Here is a 23,198-nt window from a genome sequence, read left to right as displayed (position 1 = left end):
ACATCTCAGTTGCTGGGTTAGAGAGTAACTCAGTGGTAAGATACTTTGTCTAGCGCACACACAGTCATGGTTTGATTCCCAGCAGGACATATACAAATGTATCCACATGGTTGAAAGATTGTAAGTTAGACACTAATGATCTGCTATTATGTAATCTTTTATGCTGCTACAGAAAGGATTTCTGAGAAGTCTATTATGTACTTTAGTTTTGATCTCTTTAAAGCTATTATTTTGATTTCTGGAATAAGAAATCTCTATGAAGATGACCAACATTACTAAGGTGCTTAATTATGAAATTGTGATGTATCCTTATCCAGAACCATGAATTCTTCAAAGCCATTGCTAGGCAAAATTGAGGCTTTTTTGTTGGTTTGTTTTGTTGCTCATGGGGCTTGACCTTGCCTGGGCACTGTCCTTAAACCTTGTGCTCAAGGCTAGTACTCTACCATTTTGAGCCACAGCTCCACTTCCAGTTTTCTGGTGGTTAATTGGAGATAAGAGTCTCACAGACTTTCCTGCCTAAGCTGGCTTTGAACCTTAAATCTCAAATCTCAGCCTCCTGATTAGCTAAGATTACAGGTATGAGCCACCAATGCCTCTAGGTTTTTTTTTTTCTTAATGTATTGATTGCAACATATAGATGATTTTCTTTTCTTTTTGTTTTCCTTTCTTTTTAAAAATAACTTGCTGTTCTTGGGACTGGGAAGGTGGCTCAGTGGTAGAGTGCTTGCTTTGAATGCATGAGTCCCTGGGTTCGATTTCCTCAGTACCACATAAGCAGAAAAAGCCAGAAGTGGTGGCTGTGGCTCAAGTGGTTGAGTGCTACCCTTGAGCTGAAGAGCTAAGGGATAGCACCCAGGCCCAGAGCTCAGGCCCCACGACCAGCAACACACAAAACAAACAAAACTTGCTGCTCTTGCTAAGTGCCAAGCGACAACTCATATTTTGAATAATTTACTTCTGCCTTTGTCTGTCTTTCCTTTTAAGTGTACTCACTCAGTTGCAAATAGTTCCAGTGAAATAATGAAGAGAAAGAGTTTGGAGTAATGGCTCTCTTTACTGTAACATGCCTTACTTGGTCTCCCACCGAATGGGACTTAAGGGAGTCCTCATCTCTCATGGGTGATGGAATGTGTGCTTGCTTCTCACGCAGGGGAGATAGATAACGAGGCCGTGCAGAAGTATGCTCACCTCAATGTGGTCGGTATGGTGGGCTCCATCGACAACGATTTCTGTGGCACAGACATGACCATTGGCACTGACTCTGCTTTGCACAGGATCATCGAAGTCGTCGATGCCATCATGACCACAGCCCAGAGGTAAAAGGACTTAGTGAAACCAGGAGAGCAGCTCTGCTGAAGGGTGGCTAACTGGAGTATTAGCAGCTAGTACTGGTGTTGTACAGAAACTCACTCGTGAGAAGCCACCATGTCAGAGGCCAACTTGCCAGTATTGGCGAGCCGGAGGGCTGCTTGTGGGCACTGGCCTCAAAGACCAGCAGCCCCAGATGCAGTTAGCACAAAGCTTATACAGGCCAAGACTGCATAAGGTGTGTGGAATTAAACCTAACAAAAGTCTTGTACATAAGCAAAGCAAACTAGATGAGAACACTTAAACCTAATAGAAGGATTAAGTCAAAACAAACCATTTAGGGAAACAATCAGGGGAAATCAGGGGGCACTTACCTAGAGGAACATAGACCCAGTCTCCTTACTTGACTGGGACCTCACCTTCTTGCTTTGGCAAGTCTCACGGACTTCTCTGCCTGAGCTGGCTTTGAACTGTGATCCTCAGATCTCAGGCTCCTGACTGACTAGGATTGCAGGTTTGGGTTACCAGTTAGTTTCCCTTTTTTTAAATAAGTAGTTTGAGACTCAGAACATTGAATAAGAACTCTGAGAGTAGGGCCTCATGATTACCTTTGTTTAGTTGTCCCGTGCACAGCCATCTTAGTCTGTGGCTGTGAGCTTAGTGGTTACTGGAAACCGCATCCCCGGTGTTGACAGGATGGCTCAGAACAGTGGAGTTTTTCCATTGATGGAAAGACCCTGGTCCAGGGATATTAATGGAGCTGATTGTGACACTCATGCTCATGTGCTTCTGTGGAGTGTACCCAGCCCGTGGTGTTCTAGACAGAAGTACAGTCATGAACTCAGAAAGAGCATGACAAAGCACCTAGGAGTATAAGGAAGCCTTGGGGTGTATGTGATAGAAGTTGTAAAATCCGTACCTAACAAACACAGTCACCTCGGATTCCCCTCAGCTCCCCATCCCTGAAACACCTTTGTGGTAACATTTGCCTTTTGTAGGAAACTAGTCATTTTTTGGCAACTCCTTGCCTGTAATTACGAGGCAGACTTTCTGTCTCATTGGGCTATGAGGGCACTTTTTCTGTCTGCCTTTCCTGCGTTCTCAGTGACAATGACTGAATGTACCCTTTTTTTATTTTCTCCAGCCATCAGAGGACCTTTGTCCTGGAAGTGATGGGGAGACACTGTGGGTATGTACCTACACATGTGATCGGGTGGGAAAGACTCTCCGCACCCTCTCCTTCAGTACTCTGTGCTCCCTGCATTGCAGATACCTGTGGCTCTGTGGCCAGAGAGGCCATAGTGTTTGTTATCTGCAGTGTCATTCTGCTTGCATTTGTCCCTAAGCTTGGGTGTTGCAGTAGCCTTGCAGGGAGAGTGCTTTGTGTTGCATTGACATGGCACTTTTTCTGTGCAGGTACTTGGCCTTGGTGAGTGCCTTGGCCTGCGGGGCGGACTGGGTGTTCCTCCCAGAGTCGCCGCCTGAAGAAGGCTGGGAAGAGAGCATGTGCGTCAAGCTCTCGGAGGTAACTGGGATTCCTCTGCCTGGACTGCCAGGGATTGGGCCGAATAGCTGTAGTTACAGTTCACAGGGTCTCTGGAGCTGCCAGTTTGCCCAACTTAGTAAGCAAGTGAGGACTTGCTGATGTGAAATGAGGTCCAGCCTCTTGCAGACTTTTTTTTTCTTTTGCCCTGTCTGTTGACGTGTCTTGTCGGTTCCTGAAATTCCAAAGAATAATGCCATAGAGAAATTGCCAGAGCTGCATTGCTCATAACCTCTGCAGTGTTTTATGGATGGAGGCAAACCCATACATCTGCTTCTGACAGCAATGACCAGATCATCGATCACTCTGTGCTTTAAGAAAATGCTTGAGATGAACAAATTCTCTGAAGCATGGCCCATTTTATAGCCCTCCAAACCCATGTAGCCCCATGGATGAGGGGGCCACGCCTGGGACACAGGGAACATTCCAGATCCCAACAAGAGCATTCCTGTGTTGTATCTGTTTATTGGGCCCAATACCCTCCAATCATAATGGCAGAGATGTCTTGGACTCACAGAGAGGTGTGGATGGATGTTCCTGGGGCAGTGGACAGGCATGTGGCAGAAAGCCTTTATGTGTGCTCACAGAGGGGGTCCAGCCTGAATCGCCCTCTGTGGCAGGGATCTCCTCTGTAGTAGCAGTGCCCCCCAGACCTCCCACTGCTTGGCCGGAGCCCTGTCAGAGTCCCTCTCTCCTCCTTTGGAAGCTGCTAACAAGCTCTCCCTTCCATATTAAGCAAAACTTTCTGTTTGGAAAGAAGCCAGTACAACGCATTGGGACAGACTTATATGGTTTTGTGATTGCCGTCATCAGAAACAGATTAAGAACGTGAGAGATTCGATTTTCTCTTCTCTTAGAACCGTGCTCGGAAAAAAAGGCTGAACATTATCATTGTGGCTGAAGGAGCAATTGACCGACAAAATAAACCTATCAGCTCAGAGACAGTCAAGGACGTAAGTGTGTGTGTGTGTGTGTGTGTGTGTGTGTGTGTGTGTGTGTGTGTGTGTGATCTCACTTTTTTCCCCCCTCTGTTGCCAACTAGAAATAGGAGGCAAATATTGATTTGGAACATTGCATTGTATTAAATATTTTACTTGGGCGAAGTGCAGGTGGCCCTTGCCTGTAATCCTGGCTACTGTATAGAAAGTTGAGGTTTGAGGATTGCGGTTCAAATCCATCCCAGGCAGAAAATTCCATGAGAATCTTATCTCTAGTTAACCAGCAAAAAGCCAGAAGTGACTGGGCACTGGTGGCTCACACCTGTAATCAATCCTAGCTACTCAGGAGGCTGAGATCAGGAATTACAGTTCAAAGCCAGTTCAGGCCAGAAAGTTCGGGAGACCCTTATTTTCAGTTAACTGCCAGAAAAATAGCTGGGAGTGGAGCTGTGGCTACAGTGGTAGAGCAAATAAAAAATAAAATAGCAAAACAAAAAAGCCCAGGGACAATGCCCAGGTTTTGAGTTCAAGCCATAAGATTGGCACATACACACACAAAATCTAGAAATGGAGATGTGCCTCAAGTGGTAGAGTGTTAGCCTTGAGTGAGAAAAAACAGAAGAGTGTAAGGCCCTGACCGAGTTCAAGCCAAAATGGCAGGCTCATTTCTTAAGCACATTCTCACTAAGAAAGTTACTGTTTCCTCATGCTGGTGAGGACGGGTAAGGCCTAGCTGGACGGGTTCACCTCTCCTGGTGCTCACCGGGATCCACAGAATTCCAGTGTTTCAGGCACACATTGTTGGTAGTCAAGATTCTCGATGGATCTGTGGGTCAGGGCCACAGCCATTACCTGCGTTTACAAGTTGATTTCTTTTTCATGATTATCTTCACTTACGGAGAGCAAATTTCATTTCTTACTGATCTCAGAACTAGCCACACCCTTCAGTATTAAAATAGTCCAATGACTGGAACTCAAGAAAAACATTTTGACAATGTTTACCAGCAGCAAACAAGAAAACCAGGGCAAAACTTTTCCTTCTCACTTATTTGAAGTTGAGATTTTTAAGTCATGGAACATTGAACAGTAAGTGGCCATGAATCAGTTTCACTGTTCCCACTGTTGGTATCAAGGAGTAAACTGAGTCACAGGGAGGTTTGCTGAGTCCTCCAAGTCACCAGCTGCCCTTCCCACCCAGTGGAGGCTGAGTCTGCCAGGTCACACTCTCGGAGTGATAAAAATTTAAGTCTCTATATCTCCATAGAACGTAAGTAATACTACTTTAAACTGGGGAATTGTGTTTGTGTGTGTGTGCGTGCGTGTGTGACTGCATGAGTGTATGCCAGTACTGGGGCTTGAACTCAGGCAGGGCCCAATCATACAGCTTTGTTACTCAGGAACGGCACTGTAGCACTTGAGCCACAGCTCCACTTCCAGATGTTTGTTGGTGATTTGGAGTTAAGAGCCTCCAAGAATTTTCTTCCCAGGCTGGCTTCAACCAGGAATTCTCAGATTTCAGTCTCTTGTGTAGCTAGGATTAAAAGCCTGAGCCACAGGTGCCAGATTTGATACCTTTTTATAAGGAAGCAAGTCATTATTATCCTTTGCTTGTTGGGAGACAAAGACTTTATTTAAACTATAGAAGTACAGTCTTAAAATTTCTTAGCCATATGCCTTGATCTCAACACTTTGATTGAAGTAGGAGGATCTCAAGTTCATGGCCAGCCAGGGCTGCTTCAAGAATGTGTTCTAAGCCAGCCTGGGTTATATACAGATATTCTCTCTCAAGAACACATGGAACAACAAATGAATAAATAAAACACATTTTAGTGGGCAGTTCCACGGAACCATCCTTTAGGAAAGGAAGCTTAGATGTGACAATTTGTGTGGCTTGTGTCTGAAGGCAGAATAGTGGAACCCTTGCTCTGGGCAGAGTTCCCGGCAGGAGCTGAGAGTTGATGTGCCCACGCCGTGCGTCTCCACATGGTCCTAGTTTTCCTGATGGAGATCTCTCTTGCAGCTTGTAGTGAAGCAGCTGGGATACGACACCCGCGTGACCATTCTTGGACATGTGCAGAGAGGAGGGACTCCTTCCGCGTTTGACAGGATTTTGGTAATGGAGGATGGGGCGCTCGGTGCTTTCACCAGATCTCAGGAGAAAGGGGTATTTCTGGACATTCAAATGAGCCACTTCTTCATGAAGCTCAGCACACTCAACCCCAGAGATTCTATCTGCGCATGTCCTCAGTTGGGAAGATCCTTGGAGGCTTCCAAACACAGCCAGCCTCGGTCACACAGAGGCTGGGAGACCCCCGTCTCCAATCATGAGGAGGACGGGGGAGTCGGGATCTAACAAGGTCGGGTTCCGAGCCTAAGTCTCCGGCAACCGACTCAAGGGGTCAGCTGGAAGTTTGACTCCGAATCCTTCGTTCTTAGGGCTGTCTCCATGTCCCTAGCTACCCCTGTTCCTGCCCCTCCCGCTAGTTCTCCCAGACTTGCTGTCTCATCCTCACAGAGAGGCAGGCTGTGTTAGAGGGGTGAGAAACAACTTGATCGATTGTACCCATCTGTGTCTGAAGAAAGCCTGGGGGAAGCTGCCCAGTGTGAGGATCTGGTGACAGTACCCATTCCAGATGTGTTCTGGACACAGGAAGTAGGTGGGAAGCGGGGTCTATGGTGCTCTGGGTAGCCAGGGGCTCCGTGGTTGGCCCAGCATGGAGGCCCCTCGTGGATGGTTTCCAATGTCATCCCCAGGCCAGCCGCATGGGGGTGGAGGCAGTTATCGCCCTGCTGGAGGCCACGCCCGACACCCCGGCCTGTGTCGTGTCACTGAGCGGGAACCAAGCCGTGCGCCTGCCCCTGGTGGAGTGTGTGCAGATGGTGAGCTCGGGCCTGGTGTGGGCACAGGGCGGGCGGGGACAGATGGCGTGTGTCTGCCGCGCAGTCCATGCACACCGGATGCACTGGCCTTTCTGAAGCCAGGATGAGCTGGCCTTTGCTTGCCGACAGAACTTTCTTGCCTGCTGTCACTGCCAACCATATAAAGCCGATGTCATCTGTGTCCTTGCTTTCCTGGCTACCATCATGGGTAGTGACCTCTCCGATAGACAAGTCTGGTCCGTCAGGACCATCAACAGTCAAAGAGGATTTACCTAGGCCTCAGATACTGCACAACAGTGGTGCAGGGATTGGTAATGTAGCCTTCATTCCACGGGGAGAAGGAGCAAGGGCCTGGTTTTATTAGAAACTGTTAGTATCTTATAATTTTTCCAAAACGCATTTGTATCTGTGACTTTACCTGCTCTCTGTAATGGCCCTGCCGTGCATGCCGTTTGTAAGGGATAGGGAGAAGTGGAGAAGTAATTTAAGTCAATGGATTCGTTGAGAGTTACCTGTAAAAATCCCAATTGCACCAGACGTACCGAGTGAAGAATGTATGCCCTGTGTGCTGTTTGTGTTGTATGCGTGTTTGTGTGTGTGTATGCGCGCGTGCATGCGCATGGGCCTGTGTCATGCATCCACATCTGTGTGTGTGTGTGTGTGTGTGTGTGTGTGTGTGTGTGTGTGTGTGTGTGTGTGGTCTCCTCAGGGACAGGAAGACAGGAAGCAAAGGAACTGTGTGAGAGGTGGCAGGGGCTCACAGTGCTGAACTGAGCGCAGTTCACTTATTTAAGTCTGTTTCTCATGCCTGCTTTCTCTCTCCATCCGGAGATGATTTAGGGTAGCTTGTTCTGCATGCAGCCCCTTCCGAAGTCCACAGTGAGCTAATTATTGGTCACCTACAGTTCATCAGATGTTTTCCTAAAGGTCTCACGTCTTGAACCTGGAAATTGGGGTATTTTCTTTAGCTTAGATTGGAGAGACAGGTCACTTGCCTGAGATCCTGAAGTTAGCTGGGGCTAACAAGGGCACGTCGGCCCCGAGCCCTTTGGTCCTGGGGTGGCTCCCTGCTTCTTCCTTCACCTCCTGGGAGTCCCCAGGGAGGCAGTGGTCTGTGTTTGGTTAATTTTCCTACCAGAGTTAGATTGAGAGCTTTTCACAAACCCTTCCCTGACAGACCCATTTCCCCTAGCTTTGCCTTTGTGGAGAAATCCTTATAATTTCATGGCCATGATTAGCAAGGACTCCTTCCTTTTCCTTGCAAGCAAGAACTGGGTGGAGCCTGGGACTCCAGCCTCACAGCTGGACTGTGATAGGCTGGCTGCCAACCAGTGTTCCGAGCAGAGGGCAGCCAGGGGTCTTCGCGCTATGCCGTGGGGCTCCATGCCAGCCAAGGGCCAGACCGTGAGGGAGGTCCGGCCACGGCCAGTCTGATGGGGTTCCCCACCCACGGTCCACCCGTGGACATAACAAGTCCTGATGCCTTCTTTGCTCTCTTGGTTTTATTTTAAAGACCCAGGACGTGCAGAAAGCGATGGATGAGAGAAGATTCAAAGACGCGGTGCAACTCCGGGGGAGGTGAGCTCTTTGGAATCAAACAAAGAACGAACATCTCTTCCTTGGGCCTGTGATGGCTGTGATTTTTCTTTTCTCTCTCAAGAGCCAAAACAGAAAAACTCAAGGAATAGGTCAAATAGTATTTGTGCAGTGAGGCTGAAGGCCTAGACAAGGAGAAATGGAGCTTTCTACTTCTCCTTTGATTTTTTGCTGGATGAGTGAGGGCTGTTCAGAGCCTACTAAAATTAAGGTACAAGGTGACACACAGCCAAAATTTAAAAAAGAGACTTAAGAAGAGCAAGAAAATGCCATATTTCTTAAGCCTGATAACAGATTAGAAAGACACCAGTGAGGGCTCTTGGGATGTCTGTAATGGGAGGGTCTCTTCCACAGTAGCCAAAGACTCCTTGAGCATCTGCAGAATACATGGAGAAACTGTTAAATCTGTCTCCTGCCCCCAGATGCAATGAGTTTTCTCCTGTGGCCCACTAGTTTAACATTGGGACAACCTCCCCCCAACCCCTTTTCTTTAGGAGCTTTGAGGGCAACCTGAAAACTTACAAGCGACTGGCCATCAAGTTGCCAGATGACCAGATCACCAAGGTAAGTAGCCGGCATCCGTGCCTCTGCCCACAGGGACCCGGGTTCTAGGTCAGGCGTGGCCCCCAACCTCTCCAACTGACCCTTTTCCATCTTGACCTCCACACCAGTGTCAGATGAGGTCATGGTGCAGGCCACCAACAGGGCGTGCACCAGGCAACGGTGATGCATGCCTGGTAACCCAAAGCCTCCCTACTTCCTGTTTTCAGAGCAATTGCAACGTGGCTATCATCAACGTCGGGGCGCCTGCAGCTGGGATGAATGCAGCCGTGCGCTCCGCAGTACGCGTGGGAATCTCAGACGGCCACAAGATGTTCGCCATCTACGATGGCTTTGATGGCTTTGCCAAGGGCCAGGTGAGGCTCCCAGGAGAGCGGGAACATCACCACACATGATCAGGCCAGCCGCCCCGTCCCTCTCAGTACTTAAGATTCACTCGTCTGTGAGATTGTGGCCACAGCGGTTCAGGGCACCCTTCAGGTCTAGCATCCTGCCCTAGGTTAGACTCTGAGCCTTGAAGGTGTCTGAGGTATTTTTAAGTTTTGCTAAGAAGGCACCAGGATACGGTGATGCGTGAAGGGGACCTGTATGCAAAGTACAAAGCATCTGACAAATGCAAGACTCACTGGATTTAAACCCTACTGTGCTTGTCCACCCTGCTCAAGGCCCTGAGTTCTGTCCATAGTACCACAAAAATGAGACAGTAACAACCGATGAGTGCTTATTATATCTCATTACTCTGTGGAATTTACGTCTATTAACCTATTTATAGCTTATACTAGATGTAATATTATGTCCAGGTCCTTCCTTCCTTCCTTCCTTCCTTCCTTCCTTCCTTCCTTCCTTCCTTCCGTCCTTCCTTCTCTGATTCCCTCCTTCCCTGCCTCCTTCCTTCCTTCTTTTTTTTTAATTGTGTGTGTGTGAAACTTGAATTCATAGTTTGGTTGCTGCCTCTTATTGGTGCTCTGACTCTTGAGCCACAGCTCCACTTCTAGCTTTTTGCTGGTTAATCAGAGATAAAGAGTCTGCAGACTTTGCTGCCAGGGCTTGCTTTGAATCACAATTCTCAGATCTCAGCCTCTTGAATAGCTGGAATTACAAGCAGGAGCCACTGGCTCATGGTTTTATTCCCGGTTTTCTGATGAGACCCGGTGACATTAACTTGATCCTATTCACATGATGCACTGTCTGAAACAGAATTGTGGGGCTGTGAATCCTGTGCTTGACTCTATGGAGCTACCAGATCCATTCATTCATCCATGCTCTCGTCCATTTAAATAGTCAGCAGCTAATTTACTTTGTGAAGTTCTTATGCCTATCATTCGATGTGTGGAGCCTCTGCGATGTCAGTAGGAAGAGTAGGAGTGGGTCACATAAGTTATTACACAGGCGAGTGGGGGAGAGACAGAGGAGCTATGCTCATGCCCGAGGATCGCAGGTCCCAGAGTACATGGCTCTTTGTGGACATGGGTGATATTAGTTCTGGGTAGAGGAAAGGCCAGTGTAAAGGCCCTCAGGTAGGTATTGCTGATGGGCCAGGATGGTGAGGACTAGGATACTGTGGTAGGGGAGGAAGAAAGAGGAAGGAAAGGAGGGGATAGAGGGGAAAGGTCATCTGTAGTCAGCAGTAAGGAGTTTGGTCTTGAGCAGAGATGTGGCAATTAGTGCTGGGTTTTTGCATGGCCCTTCTGGTGTCCATCAGTGGCAGAACTCGGAGGCTGGCACTTGGTCAGCTCATCTGTCATCTGAGACAGTGGGGGGTCTTACAGGTAAAAGTAAGGACTACAGTGTTCATTCGCTAAATGGCCACAGGTATGAGAGTCAGGCGTCAGTCCCTGTCTAGCCTGAGTCAGTGGAGGGACTAGAGTTACAAGTGCCAGATGTGGGAAAGGTGAGGCGCTGTGTTGAGGTTGTTTGTTGGATGTCTGAGGAAAGATGTACCAAGCAGGTGGATACTGTAGCCTGGCCTCTTCAAGGTGGATAGGGAGAATCGTGGAGCTTGGGACGCTCTTCAGAGGACTCCAGTGGAGACTGTAGAGAAAAAAGTGTCTGACTCTGAGCCCTCAAGGCTTCCTGTGAAGAATGGGACGCAGAAGAGGAGATTGCATCTAGACGGATGTACCGTACCTGTGGTCCCAAGCTACAGGGGAAGCATGCGTAGGGGCTGGGTATGATGGCACATGCCTGTCATCCAAGCCATGGGTGGAAGCACAAGCCGGAGGGTCATGGCCCAGGCTGGCCCCTGCATTAAGAGGTGACCACATCTAAAAAATAATCAATGCGAAGATGGGCTGGCAGAGTGACTCTAGTGGTAGATTACTTTCCTAAGCAGTGTGAGGCCTGGAGTTCACAAGCCAGTCCTGCCACAAAAAGTGTATGGATGGATGAATAAATGAACAAACTAACAAAATGGCCAGAACCATGGTTCAGATGTTCTGGGCTCAATTCAAGGAAGGAAGGAAGGAAGGAAGGACTAAAAACAAAATACCCCAAAGTATAAACTTATTTTTTTCTTTCCCAGGGACAGAACTTGGCCAGCTGAAGTATCTTTCTAGAACACCTGTCTGGTGGTAGGGTACAGAGGTCCCTGGACTGAGAGAGAATTGTTTTATTGAGGATTCTTACAAATAGCTTATCTCAGGAGTACATTCCATATCCCTACCCCATTCAACGTTGCTATGAATGAACAGTCCAGTAAAGTTTCCCAGATCTTAAGTGCTGACTGGGCCAGATGAAATCCAAAAATTTGGAACAATCAGTTTAGAGTTTTCTAATTCTCCTTTCTCCCTCATTTGAGCTGTTTCTCGGTGTGTTTCCACATTAGATCAAAAAAATCGGCTGGTCAGATGTCGGAGGTTGGACTGGCCAAGGAGGGTCCATTCTCGGGACAAAACGGTAATTTCAAAAATCTTCTAATTGTTTGACCTAATTTACGGAAGGACAAAGGGCTATATTCTAGAAGAGTGTAGCCAAGGGTAGATGCCTTCTGTAATCCAGAAGGAATTGCTAAAGGAAGAGGTGAATAGACACAGACCTATCGTCACCCCAGAACCCCAGCCATGTTTTAGGACATTAAGGATAATTCCTAGAGCTTTTTTGGCCAAGAGAAGACCCTTTTCTCCAATAATTCCTCAGTGTATTTGAAAGCAAAACAGTGTGCATAAAGCTTCTGTCTTGTTTTGGTCTAAAGATGAGTGGTGCTTTCTGGACCCTAGTTACCTTGTTACGCACAGAAGCACACAGACGGAGCTTGAAGTTGGTGAGAGCACCAGCAGCTAGCGTACACGTATTGGGTGTGTCCCTCGAGTAGTTAGGGGGGGAATGACTTGACAACCTTGGACGCATTCTGAAGCCAAGCAGGGTGTTGCACACCTATAAACTCAGCACTCCAGATATGGGGGCAGGATGGTTCTGAGGTCTTGGGCAGTCTGTCCCGTATAGCAAGAGGCTGTCGCAAAACCAGCCCTCCTTAAAGACAAAATTTTGCTGTTAGAAATATCCTCTCGTTTGATCCGACTAGCTATATGCTTGAGCATTTTCCCCCTGTAACTACTTACTAATCGTATCAGGAGCGGAAGTACCATTTTCTCCTGTTTGGGCAAACAAAAAGTGAGGGGTGGCTGTTGGAGGGACTTTTGAGAAAGGACACAAGCACGTCCCATTCACTTCCGGTAGTGCTGGTTGACCTAGTCATTTGAAACAGGCGACAGCACTAGAGAGAGCTAGCCAATTTGGGTTTTCAATGAAGTTAATTTGAATAATGCAAATGAGCTGGAATACTTCTAACTACTACTTACTTTTGAAAAATGTCTTCTTTTGAGCTGTGGCTCCTGGCCGCTCCAGGGTGCTCTCTGCTCACCACGAAGGCACTGCCCACCGCTCCTACATGCCACCGAGTTTGGCCACGGACAGGAGGTGGAAGAGGAGGCCTGGGGACAGAGGGGGTCTCCTAAGGGGTTTGCTTAGGAGGTGGGGTGATGGTTCCTGGAACTTGAAAAGCTAGTCCCTGTCTGACTTGGTTTCTTGGTCTGTCTTCTTTCCAGTATCCTGCCCGGAAAGTATTTGGAACAGATCGCCGAACAGATGAAGAACCACAATATCAACGCCCTCCTGGTCATTGGGGGGTTTGAGGTACATTGTCGATTCTCTATTTAATGTGTTTATTTAGTCTTGAGCCACAAGTGGCAACCCGTGCTAGCTTCACGCGAGCCGAGTAGCTGTTGGCTACTCTTCAGAGCTGGGACTTTAGATTTTCCAGTCCCAAGGCCCTGGCTCATTGTAATGCAGAACAGCACAGGGTGGCAAGAGATGGCTAAAACTGACCCAGTTCTGATTAAGTAAACGACTAGGGAAGCGACCCCTGGAGTCCTTAGGTGAGACTCAACTCTTGACAGCCCTGATTTGTTTCTACACCACAGAAATAGTTCCATCTCTTGGGTTCTTGGAATTAGGTACTTAGATTTTCTTTTTAGATGTAAAACAAAATCAGATGTTGGACTGTCGTTCTTCATTATGCCCACTTTAGTATTTTATATCTAATAATAAACATCTTACATTTCATAAATACTAGTCCTATGAATACCTCTCATCATTCTGAAAGCTGTAAGGACCTCCAGTAGCTAGCTTCTGGCCCTGAAAAGAACACAGTCTTCCTTCTTCTAAATGATCATGCCCCATACTGTTTTCTCCTTTGTCTTAAGGAACTGCTTCTCCTTGTCTGTGGTCTTAATGCATCTCTGTGTTGATTTTTTTAGTGGTCCCCGGTTCCCACTGTTTACCCCGTGCGCTGTGGTACAAGTGGCACCCCGAGGCCCTCCTGTGCACCCTCACTCCCAGCGACACCTCTCCGTGCCCCTCCTGCCCCCTCCCCGGCCCACAATCACACACACTTATCTGACAGGCCTACCTGGGACTCCTAGAGCTGGCAGCTGCCCGGGAGCACTACGAGGAGTTCTGTGTCCCTATGGTCATGGTTCCTGCTACTGTCTCCAACAATGTGCCGGGTTCTGATTTCAGCATCGGGGCAGACACGGCCCTGAACACTATCACAGACGTAAGTGCGCGTGCGCCAGCAAAACAAGCGCGACCCACGCTAACCTGACGCCCGGCCCCTTTTATCTACCAGTGTGCTAGAAAGAGGTCTCTGCCAGCCGCTCGCAAATACGTACATGGCATCCTTATATTCGTTCTCTCTTTTATTGTTCTTCTTGTTGTTTCTCATTCCCCCCACCTAAGAAAAGTAGATTACAAAGACCTCCAGTCTCAGGAGACCTTTCATTTAGTTCCCCCCCCCCAAATTTTCCCCATCTCTTTCCTGTGATGTGTCACACTGCCAAGACCCGAGAAGTGGCAGTGGCTTCCATAGCTCCAGCAGAATGACATCATGCATTTGTTTGTTTAGTCAGCCTTTGGCTGCCTCTATTTATTGCAGTCTTAGCCTGGGTCCAAGTTTCTCCACTTAATGTTTTAGGGTAGAATTTAAAGTCAGTATTTTGTAGTTTCACTTGTTAATCCAAATCCACTGTGCACATTAATTACAGTTTTGGCAATGGCCACTAATATTATTTCTCCCTTTGTATTTGGTGATACTGATTACATCTAAAAATATTGAAGATTGTGGGCTTGTGTGTGTGTGTGTATGCACCAGTACTTGGACTTAAATCTAGGGCCTCTCTCTTGGCTTGGCAGTTTGGTTTTTTTTTGCTCATGGCTGATACTTTACTACTTTGTTAACTGAAGATAAGAGACTCACAGATTTATCAACCCAGGCTGGCTCTGAACCTCAATCCTCAGATCTCAGCCTCTTGAGTAGCTAGGATTATAGGTGTGACCTGCTAGCACCTGGCAGGTTTCCGTTCTGTGTTGGTGTTTGCCAAAAGACAATAACGTAACATAGACATCTATAAACACTTTATTTATAGATTACACTTGCTAATTTCTATGAGAGTTTGGACACCGGTATCTAAGACTGCATTCCACTGTTACTTCAAAAATGTTCAAGTCATTTTCCCCTGGACACCTAGTACTTGCATTTTCTCTAAGATTTTTGTTTCCCCTGAACTGTTGGCACCTCAAGTTTCTTTCTCGCACTGGTAAATAAAAGCCCAAACGCTTTCTCACAGTAAAACACAAATGGTAAGTAAAGCTTCGCACTGACTCACGGCTTTTCCAGGCTGGTCACGCTTCCTCCAGTTTCTCTAGCAAAGTCACACGCTGTTTGCTGTCGCTCTCACGCACATCTTCCTCTTGCATGGAGACTGCTGTTGCTGCCTTGGCTGCCGCTGGGGACTCTTTCAGGCACTTGATGGGTTTTCGTTTTGTGGACTTAAACATCAGAGCCTACTTCAAGATAGCTTACAATGTTTGTTTTCCTCCTCTTACCTGCCTCAGCAATCAGAGCTTGTGTTTGATTCACTGTCAGTAATTAGAACACACGTTTAGGGAAAGAAAGATGGGTGGGAAAGGCCTGGAACTCATTTCCAGTTCGTGGAAGCTTTTGTAGGAGCTAGCCAAAGAAAGGGTGGTGCTTACTGGTGGATAATTTCCATTGTCATAGAGGAAACAGTCTTCTGTGTTACAATTCCAAGCTCATCTGCTATAAAGGATGATTGTCTTTCAAGTTTTAAGTTCATAAATACCTGCATACATAAGTAATGTGTGTACATATATCATATAGAGTATATATGATATATAAATTAAATATATGTAAGTATATATGCATATACACATTGATGCCCACATGTGTGTATATATACAGGTATATAGTTACATATGTGTATATAAATATAAATATATATATATGTGTGTGTGTATTGTGTGTGTAGTTGAAGATTTGAAGACCAAAATAGGAGAGGACCCAAGCTCTCAATCCCCTCTCCCCTTTAACTTCTCTTCCCAGGATCTTGTGAGTTCTCTTAAATCTGGTCTGTTACTCATTTGAGTTTCAAAGGGTGGTCGTGCAGTGGTGGTGTGGAGCAGGCGGCCTGCCGCTCCCGCAGGCGGTGGGCACACTGGCACGGGGTACGTGCAGGTGTGCACGTGCCCTCCCTGCCACACCGCGCTCCCGAGGCTCTCTGAGAAGCGGGTCTCCTTTGCCTCTGCCGTCTCAAGGTGGGTAAGGAAGCTCAGCCCCACGGCCTAGCCTCAGTGAATGCAGCGATTTCTAACTGCGTGTGCATCCTGAACATAACAGGACCAAATGATGACCAAGGTATCCGTTGTGTCCACGGTTCTCTTTTATCTCAAGTGACGCATGCGAAGTGATGTCTCTTTAGTAGTTTGAGCTTGTGTCTGAACGAAGCTGGCATGGACTGGAGGAGATGAGGCATGAGGCAACTCTGCAGGCCAGGCTGGATCGCCTGTGTTGTCCTGGAGGTCACCAAAGCCTTCTGGGTGACGCTGGCAGGACGGTGGTATCGGTCGCTTAGAGTAGTCCTGAGCCGGTCACCCGCGCCCCGCCTGCTCTCATGGCCAGATGCTCTGGGTGTGGTGATGGGCAGCTCCCTGCATGGTCCTGGGTAGAATCTGTTACATTTACAGCCCCTGGGCTTCTTGCAGTACCCAGTGGCTTCTTTGGTGCTTCTTAACGGGGGGCAATTGTACGACTAAGGCACATTGACAATGTTGAGGGATATTTTTTGGGGTGCTCCTGGCATTGCGTAGGATGAGATCCACGGCCTGCCACATATCAGGGCTGTTTCCACCATGAGGAATTCCTCTGGCTCAGAATATCAACACTGTTGAGGTTGAGAAACCTTGAACTAGTCTAACCAGTCATCAGCATTTGCCTGTTTATTCATTGTCTGCACTACCCATTTTCTTCTTGCCAGGTGCACCCTTCTGACAGGTGCACCCCCAAAGTTGGCCCCAATAGAGGTACAGTATAGAGGAAGTGAGTCAGAAAACCAATACCGTTTCTCTGAGCTGGCGTTTAATAAAGTCTCATGATGTACCTGTAGGACTTTGGCTGCTTTTGGCAACAGTACTTGGTTCTAGCTAAAACCATAACCAAGGCGCGCTGAGTAGGGTGAGCTGCCAGTGTAATCCACATTCACCAGAATGACCTGAGCTCTGAATTAGCTGCCATTATCTCTCTAATAGTCTGTGCCATTGCTTTTCTCAGTGTGGACAGCAACAAGTGTCCAGGTAACTTGGTGGTGCGTGCATTCGATGTCCACCAGAGGAGCCAAGAGCAGGTCAAGTGATTTGCCCCCTGCAGGACGTTGAGTCAGGATGTGTGGAGTCTTCATCATTGTCTTCTCCCTTTCCTGGGCAGTGCTCATCACCCAGACTTTCCTTCCCATTTGCTTAGAAATGGAAGGAAATGAAAGAGAAACATCCAGAAGGTAGACGGTTCTTGCATCAAAGCAACTTTCACCAGAGATGTCAGAGTAGAGTTAGGGCACTAACCATCCCTCCCGACTTCCACCTGCCCTCCTCCACATACCCCCTCCACGCTCCAACCGGCACAGGCAGCACCCTCTGGTCCCCACGGCTCATCTCCCGTGCCCCCAAACTCCCAGCAGGAGCTTCGCCAAAGACAGCCGATTCCCAGAGAGGTATCTGTCACAATGCTGAGCTCAGCCTTTCCCCTGTGAGTAGCCAGTGCTGAGACGCCCAGAGAATGGTGTAGATTCATTCCCCAGCCCGGGATTTGGCCTTTGGAAGAGAGATCTTCAAGAAAAGCCACAATCTGAGTTCATAAGGCAGAACCGGATGACCCCAGCCAAGGGGCCTTGTGCCAAGCTCATGTGGAGTCAGGGAGCTGGCTGCAGTGCGTTTGGGGGGAATACCTCATGACAGTGTACCTTACCATCACCCAGTGCTGACTGTCCTATCTGACCTGACTAACCTCACCCCTGCACCCCTGGACTAACTCCCACAAGTCCACAATCTACTGTCCACCGGGCGGCGCTAATGTTTCCATTGAGAGAAGCTGATACATACGTCATTGGGCCACCACGCTCTGTGGTTAGCTGCTTGGATTCAGGAATGGTGGATGAGTGGACCTGTGTAGCCTATCACTAACCCGGCTAACACCCGAGGCGGTTCAAAATCTCTCACCTCTTTTGGACGGCGGAGCCAAGTCATGTTCATTGGAGCCCCAAAGCAATCGGCCTGGTTCTTGGCGATCTTTCGCATGAGCATTGCCGAGTGCCCGGAGAGGGCAGTGGGTTCTCTTTCTGGGGACCTGAGAGACATGGAAGCCACGGGTCCTTGGGATGAGTGGGCCTGCGGGTAACGTATTTGCATGCCTCCTTCCATATCTGTCCTGGGCAGGCAGCCCTGCCCAGTACTGGTGATGCCAGTCATGGGATGCCGTCTTTACGGCCGTGTGCTCTCCCCACCCCTCCTGCAGAACGTACAGGTCTGGCAGGGCACTTAAACTTCCCAACCGAATTGGCTATGCCCCCCCCCCAAGATGCCAAGAAATGAGCACCTGTTCCTCCTAATGACTAACGCATTGATACCGCCTCTGTCCCTTCTGCCTGACGCCTGCTTCGCGGCCTGCTTCGCACCCACTGCTTGTGGCTTCCTCCTGAGGGACCAGGATGAGGGGGACAAGGGCACGGGGGCTTCCCCTTATGCATTAGTCTGGCACATGAGACAGCTGCCCATTGGAGGAGACTCAGTTCCCTCCCTGTCCGCCCCCCCCCCCTTCATAGCCACAGCCCACACAGGCCCAGTGATGGGCAGGTGGTATGCCTGTAACCCCCTCACTGCCATGGCCCTGCTGACACTTGAGGCAGCCACAAGGAGGTTTGCATCCCGGTCTGCATCCTGCCTGCCTCTATTAGCAACAATGTCCCAGGCACAGAGCTAAGTATTGGTTGTGATACTTCCACCAATGTGATTGCTGAGGTAAGAGAAATGTGTCTTACACTCGCTTGGTTTTGTTTTCCGATCTGCTGGTTCTACCCCCAACAGCTGCCTGCTGGCACGACAGACCCTCTCCTGGCCTCTGGATCCTGTACCTGGCCAATGCCAAGTAGAACTCAAAATGGGCAATGCACTCAGTCTTTGAGATCCAGTGAGCCAAATCCCCACCCCCCACCCTTTTCTTATTTCCTGTTAGCTTAACTTTGTCCCATGCTTGGGAAAACAGGATAATGTGTCCTAGTTTTCTCCTGGGAGAGCCTGTCCTTACTGACTGAAAATAAAGTCTTGTATACAGATGTCTGCCTACTATTTCCACGCCACTGGGGCAAGGTGAGCTGTGGGCGTGACCTCTGTCAGACCTGCTGCAGCAGTCCCAGGTAGAATAGCCAAAGGTAGGAAGTTAGGTCGAGGAGCCAGTCTTGGGCATTACCAGGATTGAGATGCCTGGTAAGTATGGACACCTCCAAGAGCAGTGCCCATCTGTTCCATGTGAAGAGCCTGGGGCCTGTGCTTGGAAGCGCGTCCTTCCTGAGAGATGAGAGACAAGGACAAGGACGGAGGCAAGGAGGACTCGGGAACTTGAGCCAAGCTCCTCAGGCTCGGGCCCTGCACCCTGAGCCAGGGTCGGGCCGTGGCAGGCTGAGAACCCCACATCCTCTGGATAGAGGCTGTGCAGCAGGTCGTGGGCCAAGTCATCAATACAGGAAAGGTGGCAGAAGCTCCAGGGCCACAGGGAGTGGCCCTCACCCCATCCAGAGAAAATAAGAAGGTGGTGGAGTAGATGGGGTGATGTCTCACTACACCCAGCGCCCCCTAGAGGGGCAGCCACTGGTCTCTTTAGTCCTTCATGTGTGGGGTGCCACCAGTGTTTGCGATGGAAACTCATACCTGATGGAGCTTTCTTGTTTCATGCTGGCACAGAGCCTCAGGAAGTAAGCAGGTTCTTTCTTTTGAGTTGAATTTCTAAGGCAGGAAAAAGAGAACAGAGGGTCTCCAATTAGGCCCAGCATCTTACCTCTCCATTAGATTCTCAGCATGTGACACCTAACCCGATGCACAGGTGCCCCCGGTGATCTTGCAGTTCGTGTGTTAAATGAGACCCACTGAGGAGCCTGAGCAACAGCCCCCGGCCCCCTGCAGGCTGGCTGTTTGTACGTAGATCCTTTCCTTGGCCCTCCTCTCTTCTGTCACTTCCTAGATGCACCTGCTTGCTTGAATGTCCCGTAGGACAGTCACACTGTCCCTGACCAGGGCAAAGCTTCCCTCGGGTTCCCCTGGAAGACCCTGTTAAGCAACTGCCTGCCTACTGCCCCAGGTCCTGCTCCATCTGGTCACCTGAATTCTGCAGTCGTTGATGGAACAAGAGTCAGTAAAATCCCAACCTCCTGAACCACTCAGGTTCATTGGTATTGTTCGTTCATATCAGTTATGGGGCTTGAACTCAGGGCCTGGGTGTGTCTCTGAGTTTTTCTACTCAAGACCAGTGCTCTGCCTCTTTGAGCCACAGCTCCACTTCCAATTTTCTGGTGGTTCATTGGAGAGAAGAGTCTCTCATAGTTTGCTGCCCACACTGGCATCGAATCTCGATCCTCATCTCTCAGCCTCCTACGTAACTAGGATTATTAGAGATGTGAGCCTCCCAGTGCCCAGCTGTTTTGTTTCTCTTAATACCATTTTACTGATTCCACGTTTGAGTTTAGTTTTGACCAGGCGAAGTGGTTCCTTCAGTATGAGTCTTCCAAGAATCTTCGGGGATGATCAGCCCGCTAAAGGGCACCACTGCCCAACGAGCAGGGAGAGTGGGTGGCTTTGGGCACCGGGCCCAGCTCACGGCTCCTCTTCTCTCCATACTGCACAGGAGTCAATGTCCCCGCAGGATTCTTCCTCCCACTTAGCAGTCAGGGAGGCCCTGTGTGCATCCACACTGCCGATCCTTCCCTCCTCATTACTTAGGTTAATAACGGCCCAGAATGTGGCTAGTACAGCCTGCTAATTTTAGAAGAAACTAATTGAAGCCTTTCAGATACGATCTAGGTAATGAGGAAGGCCGTGTGCCAGCTTCAGGCAAAGACAGATGGTTTCCAGCCCAGCCGACATTGTTTCTGTAACGAGCGGCACACAGAAAATCTAGGCCTTTGCTCAGTTGTCAGGTTTAGTCAATAGGGGTTTATTTTTGTTTTATTTTTTCCGCCACTACTGGAGATTGAACTAGTTCAATCTAGGCAAGTACTCTACCACTCGAGCTATGTACAACCCAGTCCTTTTTGATTTTAGTTAGTTTGTTTTTTTTCCAGCCAGGGTCTCATGATTTTTGCCTTGGCTGGCCTTAGACTGCAATCCTCCTACCTCTGCCATTTCAAGTAGCTGCGATTACAGGCATATGCCACCTGGCATATGTATAGTTTTCTTCATATTTTTACTGAAGCTTGTCTAGATCAGTATTTACCAATTGGCTTTACCATTGAGCTGCTTTTCCAGCAGTGATTTCATCTCTAAAGACTTGCTGGTGTTCTTTGAATCTGTGATAATAATTCTCTTTGGAGTGGTGTGTAGGGTTTGCACTTCTGGGAACTTGGTGTATCTACATGCCCCGCCCCCAGCACAGCCAAATCTGCTCTTCAGTCTCCTAGACAGGCTAGGAGCAAGACCTTACATCCTCAAACGTGCAATAGAGATAACCACTATGAATACAGTGACAGAACCCTTTTCTTTGCAGCTTTTAGAGGGCAGAGCTGCCCACTCATGAAAGTACATAATGAATCTTGAATTGATAACCTAATAGATCTTGAAGCTGCCTACTCAAGAAATAATGAATGTTGACTAGATAACCTAATTATTTTGGGTAGATTAGCTCCTACCAAAAATCTACCCAGATTAGAATCACATTGGAATGATTTTAATAGAAGCTGTCTTTGTTAATCAAAGTGACTTTTTTAATCCCCAAAGGATTATTGAAATAAGAGTAAAGAATGAAATTATAGCACAAATTTCTAAGTACAAACCAGTTCTTAGGGAAACATGTTTTAATGTTCCCTGTCCATACTTAATAGCTAGCAGGTTTTAGAACTAGACAAATTTAGCATAATAATTAAACATCAAACTATGTTCAGACCATGCTGATATTATAAGAAAATATATACTTTGTCATTAAAATGATGGTAGTATTCATGATGAGATGACTAAGAATTAAAGTAATGTTATAATCTTGCTGTATTTTTTGGTACTTTGGCCTTGAAGTAACACAGTTCTCTCATGATAAGCCTGTATTTTATTATAATAGGTCTAAAAGATATCAATATTTATTATTTTTTATATACAGTGTGTTAAATTTGTAGTAGCATGAAAAAATAGGACTGGGCCCCTTGCATATTCTCTTTTAGTATGCATAAAGGCTGTTTTCTAGAGAAATAATATTAATTCTGGACATCAGTTTTGAATTTTTTTAACTTTTTCTTTTTAAAGAATTCACAATATTGGAAAACATGGACCAATTAGAAAGTGTCATCCAATGGCACTTACAGATTTCTATCCTTAATTGAAGCAAACATCTCATGCACATGACACTGTATTAATTGCTTTTATAATATATCTTGTCTGCTTATTTGGGTTTTTTTTAGCTTAGGATGTTTCACTTAGCAGTTTCACAATTGCTCTGTCAAGTCCAAGAGATTAAAAAAAATTATCCAAAGTACACAGCGAAAATGTCCAGTTGTTAACTTTGGGGCACAGTTTCGTGGCAAGTCTTCCAAGGATCCATGACTTTCGTTCTTAAGCCTAGGCCTGCATCTGCCTCCATATTGTGACTGCACTCAGCACCACCAAGACTAGGTGGTCCTCTGGACCAGCTGCTCGGGCAGGGCGGTCAGCGGCAGGTACTGAGTGCCTCCAGTGTGGGAGGTACAGCTGGCTGCTGAGCAGCCCAGGGCTTCCCACCCCAGAGGGATTTGCATCCAGGACAGGACCTACCCAAAACCACTACACAGTCATTGTCCAGTGTGTATGTGCTGGGATGAAGAAAGGATGTACAGAGCCAGGACCCCTCTTGGAAGTTGCCCTAGCCAGCAGGTGGTTTTCCTGAGGAAATGACCTTTAACGGAGTCACAGCTGAGCAGGCAGGAAGGAGCCTGTGTGTTTCCTTGTGGCCCTAACAAGGGAACACAAACTCGGTGACTTATTCCCCACCAACCCTGAAAGGGCAGAAGTTGGGGAGCTAAGGTCCAGAGGAGAGGCATTTGTTGTCCTAGAGCTGGATTTCTTGCAGGCTCCCTGGCCTCTCTTCCATCCTGTGGGCTGGCACACAGCATCTTGCTCTTGTGCCTAGTCACCTGCCTGATGCCTTGCCTTCCCGTGATGACATTCAGGTCCTACATGGACAATCTAGGATACCCCTCTCCTATCTACGATCATTAAACGTATCGCCACATAAAAGAATTCACAGGTTGTGGATTAGCTGTCCTGCAGCCCTCCAAGGATTCCATGTACAGGCTTTG

At 47.9% G+C, this 23,198-nt stretch overlaps 1 protein-coding gene across 1 annotated transcript in view; it reads left to right on the top strand.

Annotated features, from left to right (window-relative positions):
- LOC122113003 (phosphofructokinase, platelet) overlaps positions 1–23,198 on the top strand; it is a 60,466-nt gene that overhangs the window by 28,528 nt on the left and 8,740 nt on the right. The window contains exons 5-16 of the mRNA XM_042685892.1: positions 1,154–1,319; positions 2,456–2,500; positions 2,728–2,836; positions 3,712–3,807; positions 5,813–5,905; positions 6,547–6,672; positions 8,186–8,250; positions 8,763–8,832; positions 9,039–9,185; positions 11,654–11,724; positions 12,873–12,960; positions 13,730–13,882. Of these exons, the coding sequence (XP_042541826.1) occupies positions 1,154–1,319; positions 2,456–2,500; positions 2,728–2,836; positions 3,712–3,807; positions 5,813–5,905; positions 6,547–6,672; positions 8,186–8,250; positions 8,763–8,832; positions 9,039–9,185; positions 11,654–11,724; positions 12,873–12,960; positions 13,730–13,882 (1,229 nt within the window). The remainder of the gene's footprint in view (positions 1–1,153; positions 1,320–2,455; positions 2,501–2,727; positions 2,837–3,711; positions 3,808–5,812; positions 5,906–6,546; positions 6,673–8,185; positions 8,251–8,762; positions 8,833–9,038; positions 9,186–11,653; positions 11,725–12,872; positions 12,961–13,729; positions 13,883–23,198) is intronic.

This window comes from Dipodomys spectabilis, unplaced genomic scaffold, assembly GCF_019054845.1.
Source record: "Dipodomys spectabilis isolate Male_0828 unplaced genomic scaffold, ASM1905484v1 ptg000096l, whole genome shotgun sequence".
In the NCBI taxonomy this organism is placed as follows: Eukaryota; Metazoa; Chordata; class Mammalia; order Rodentia; family Heteromyidae; genus Dipodomys; species Dipodomys spectabilis.
This window is presented reverse-complemented; position numbering and strand designations above follow the sequence as displayed.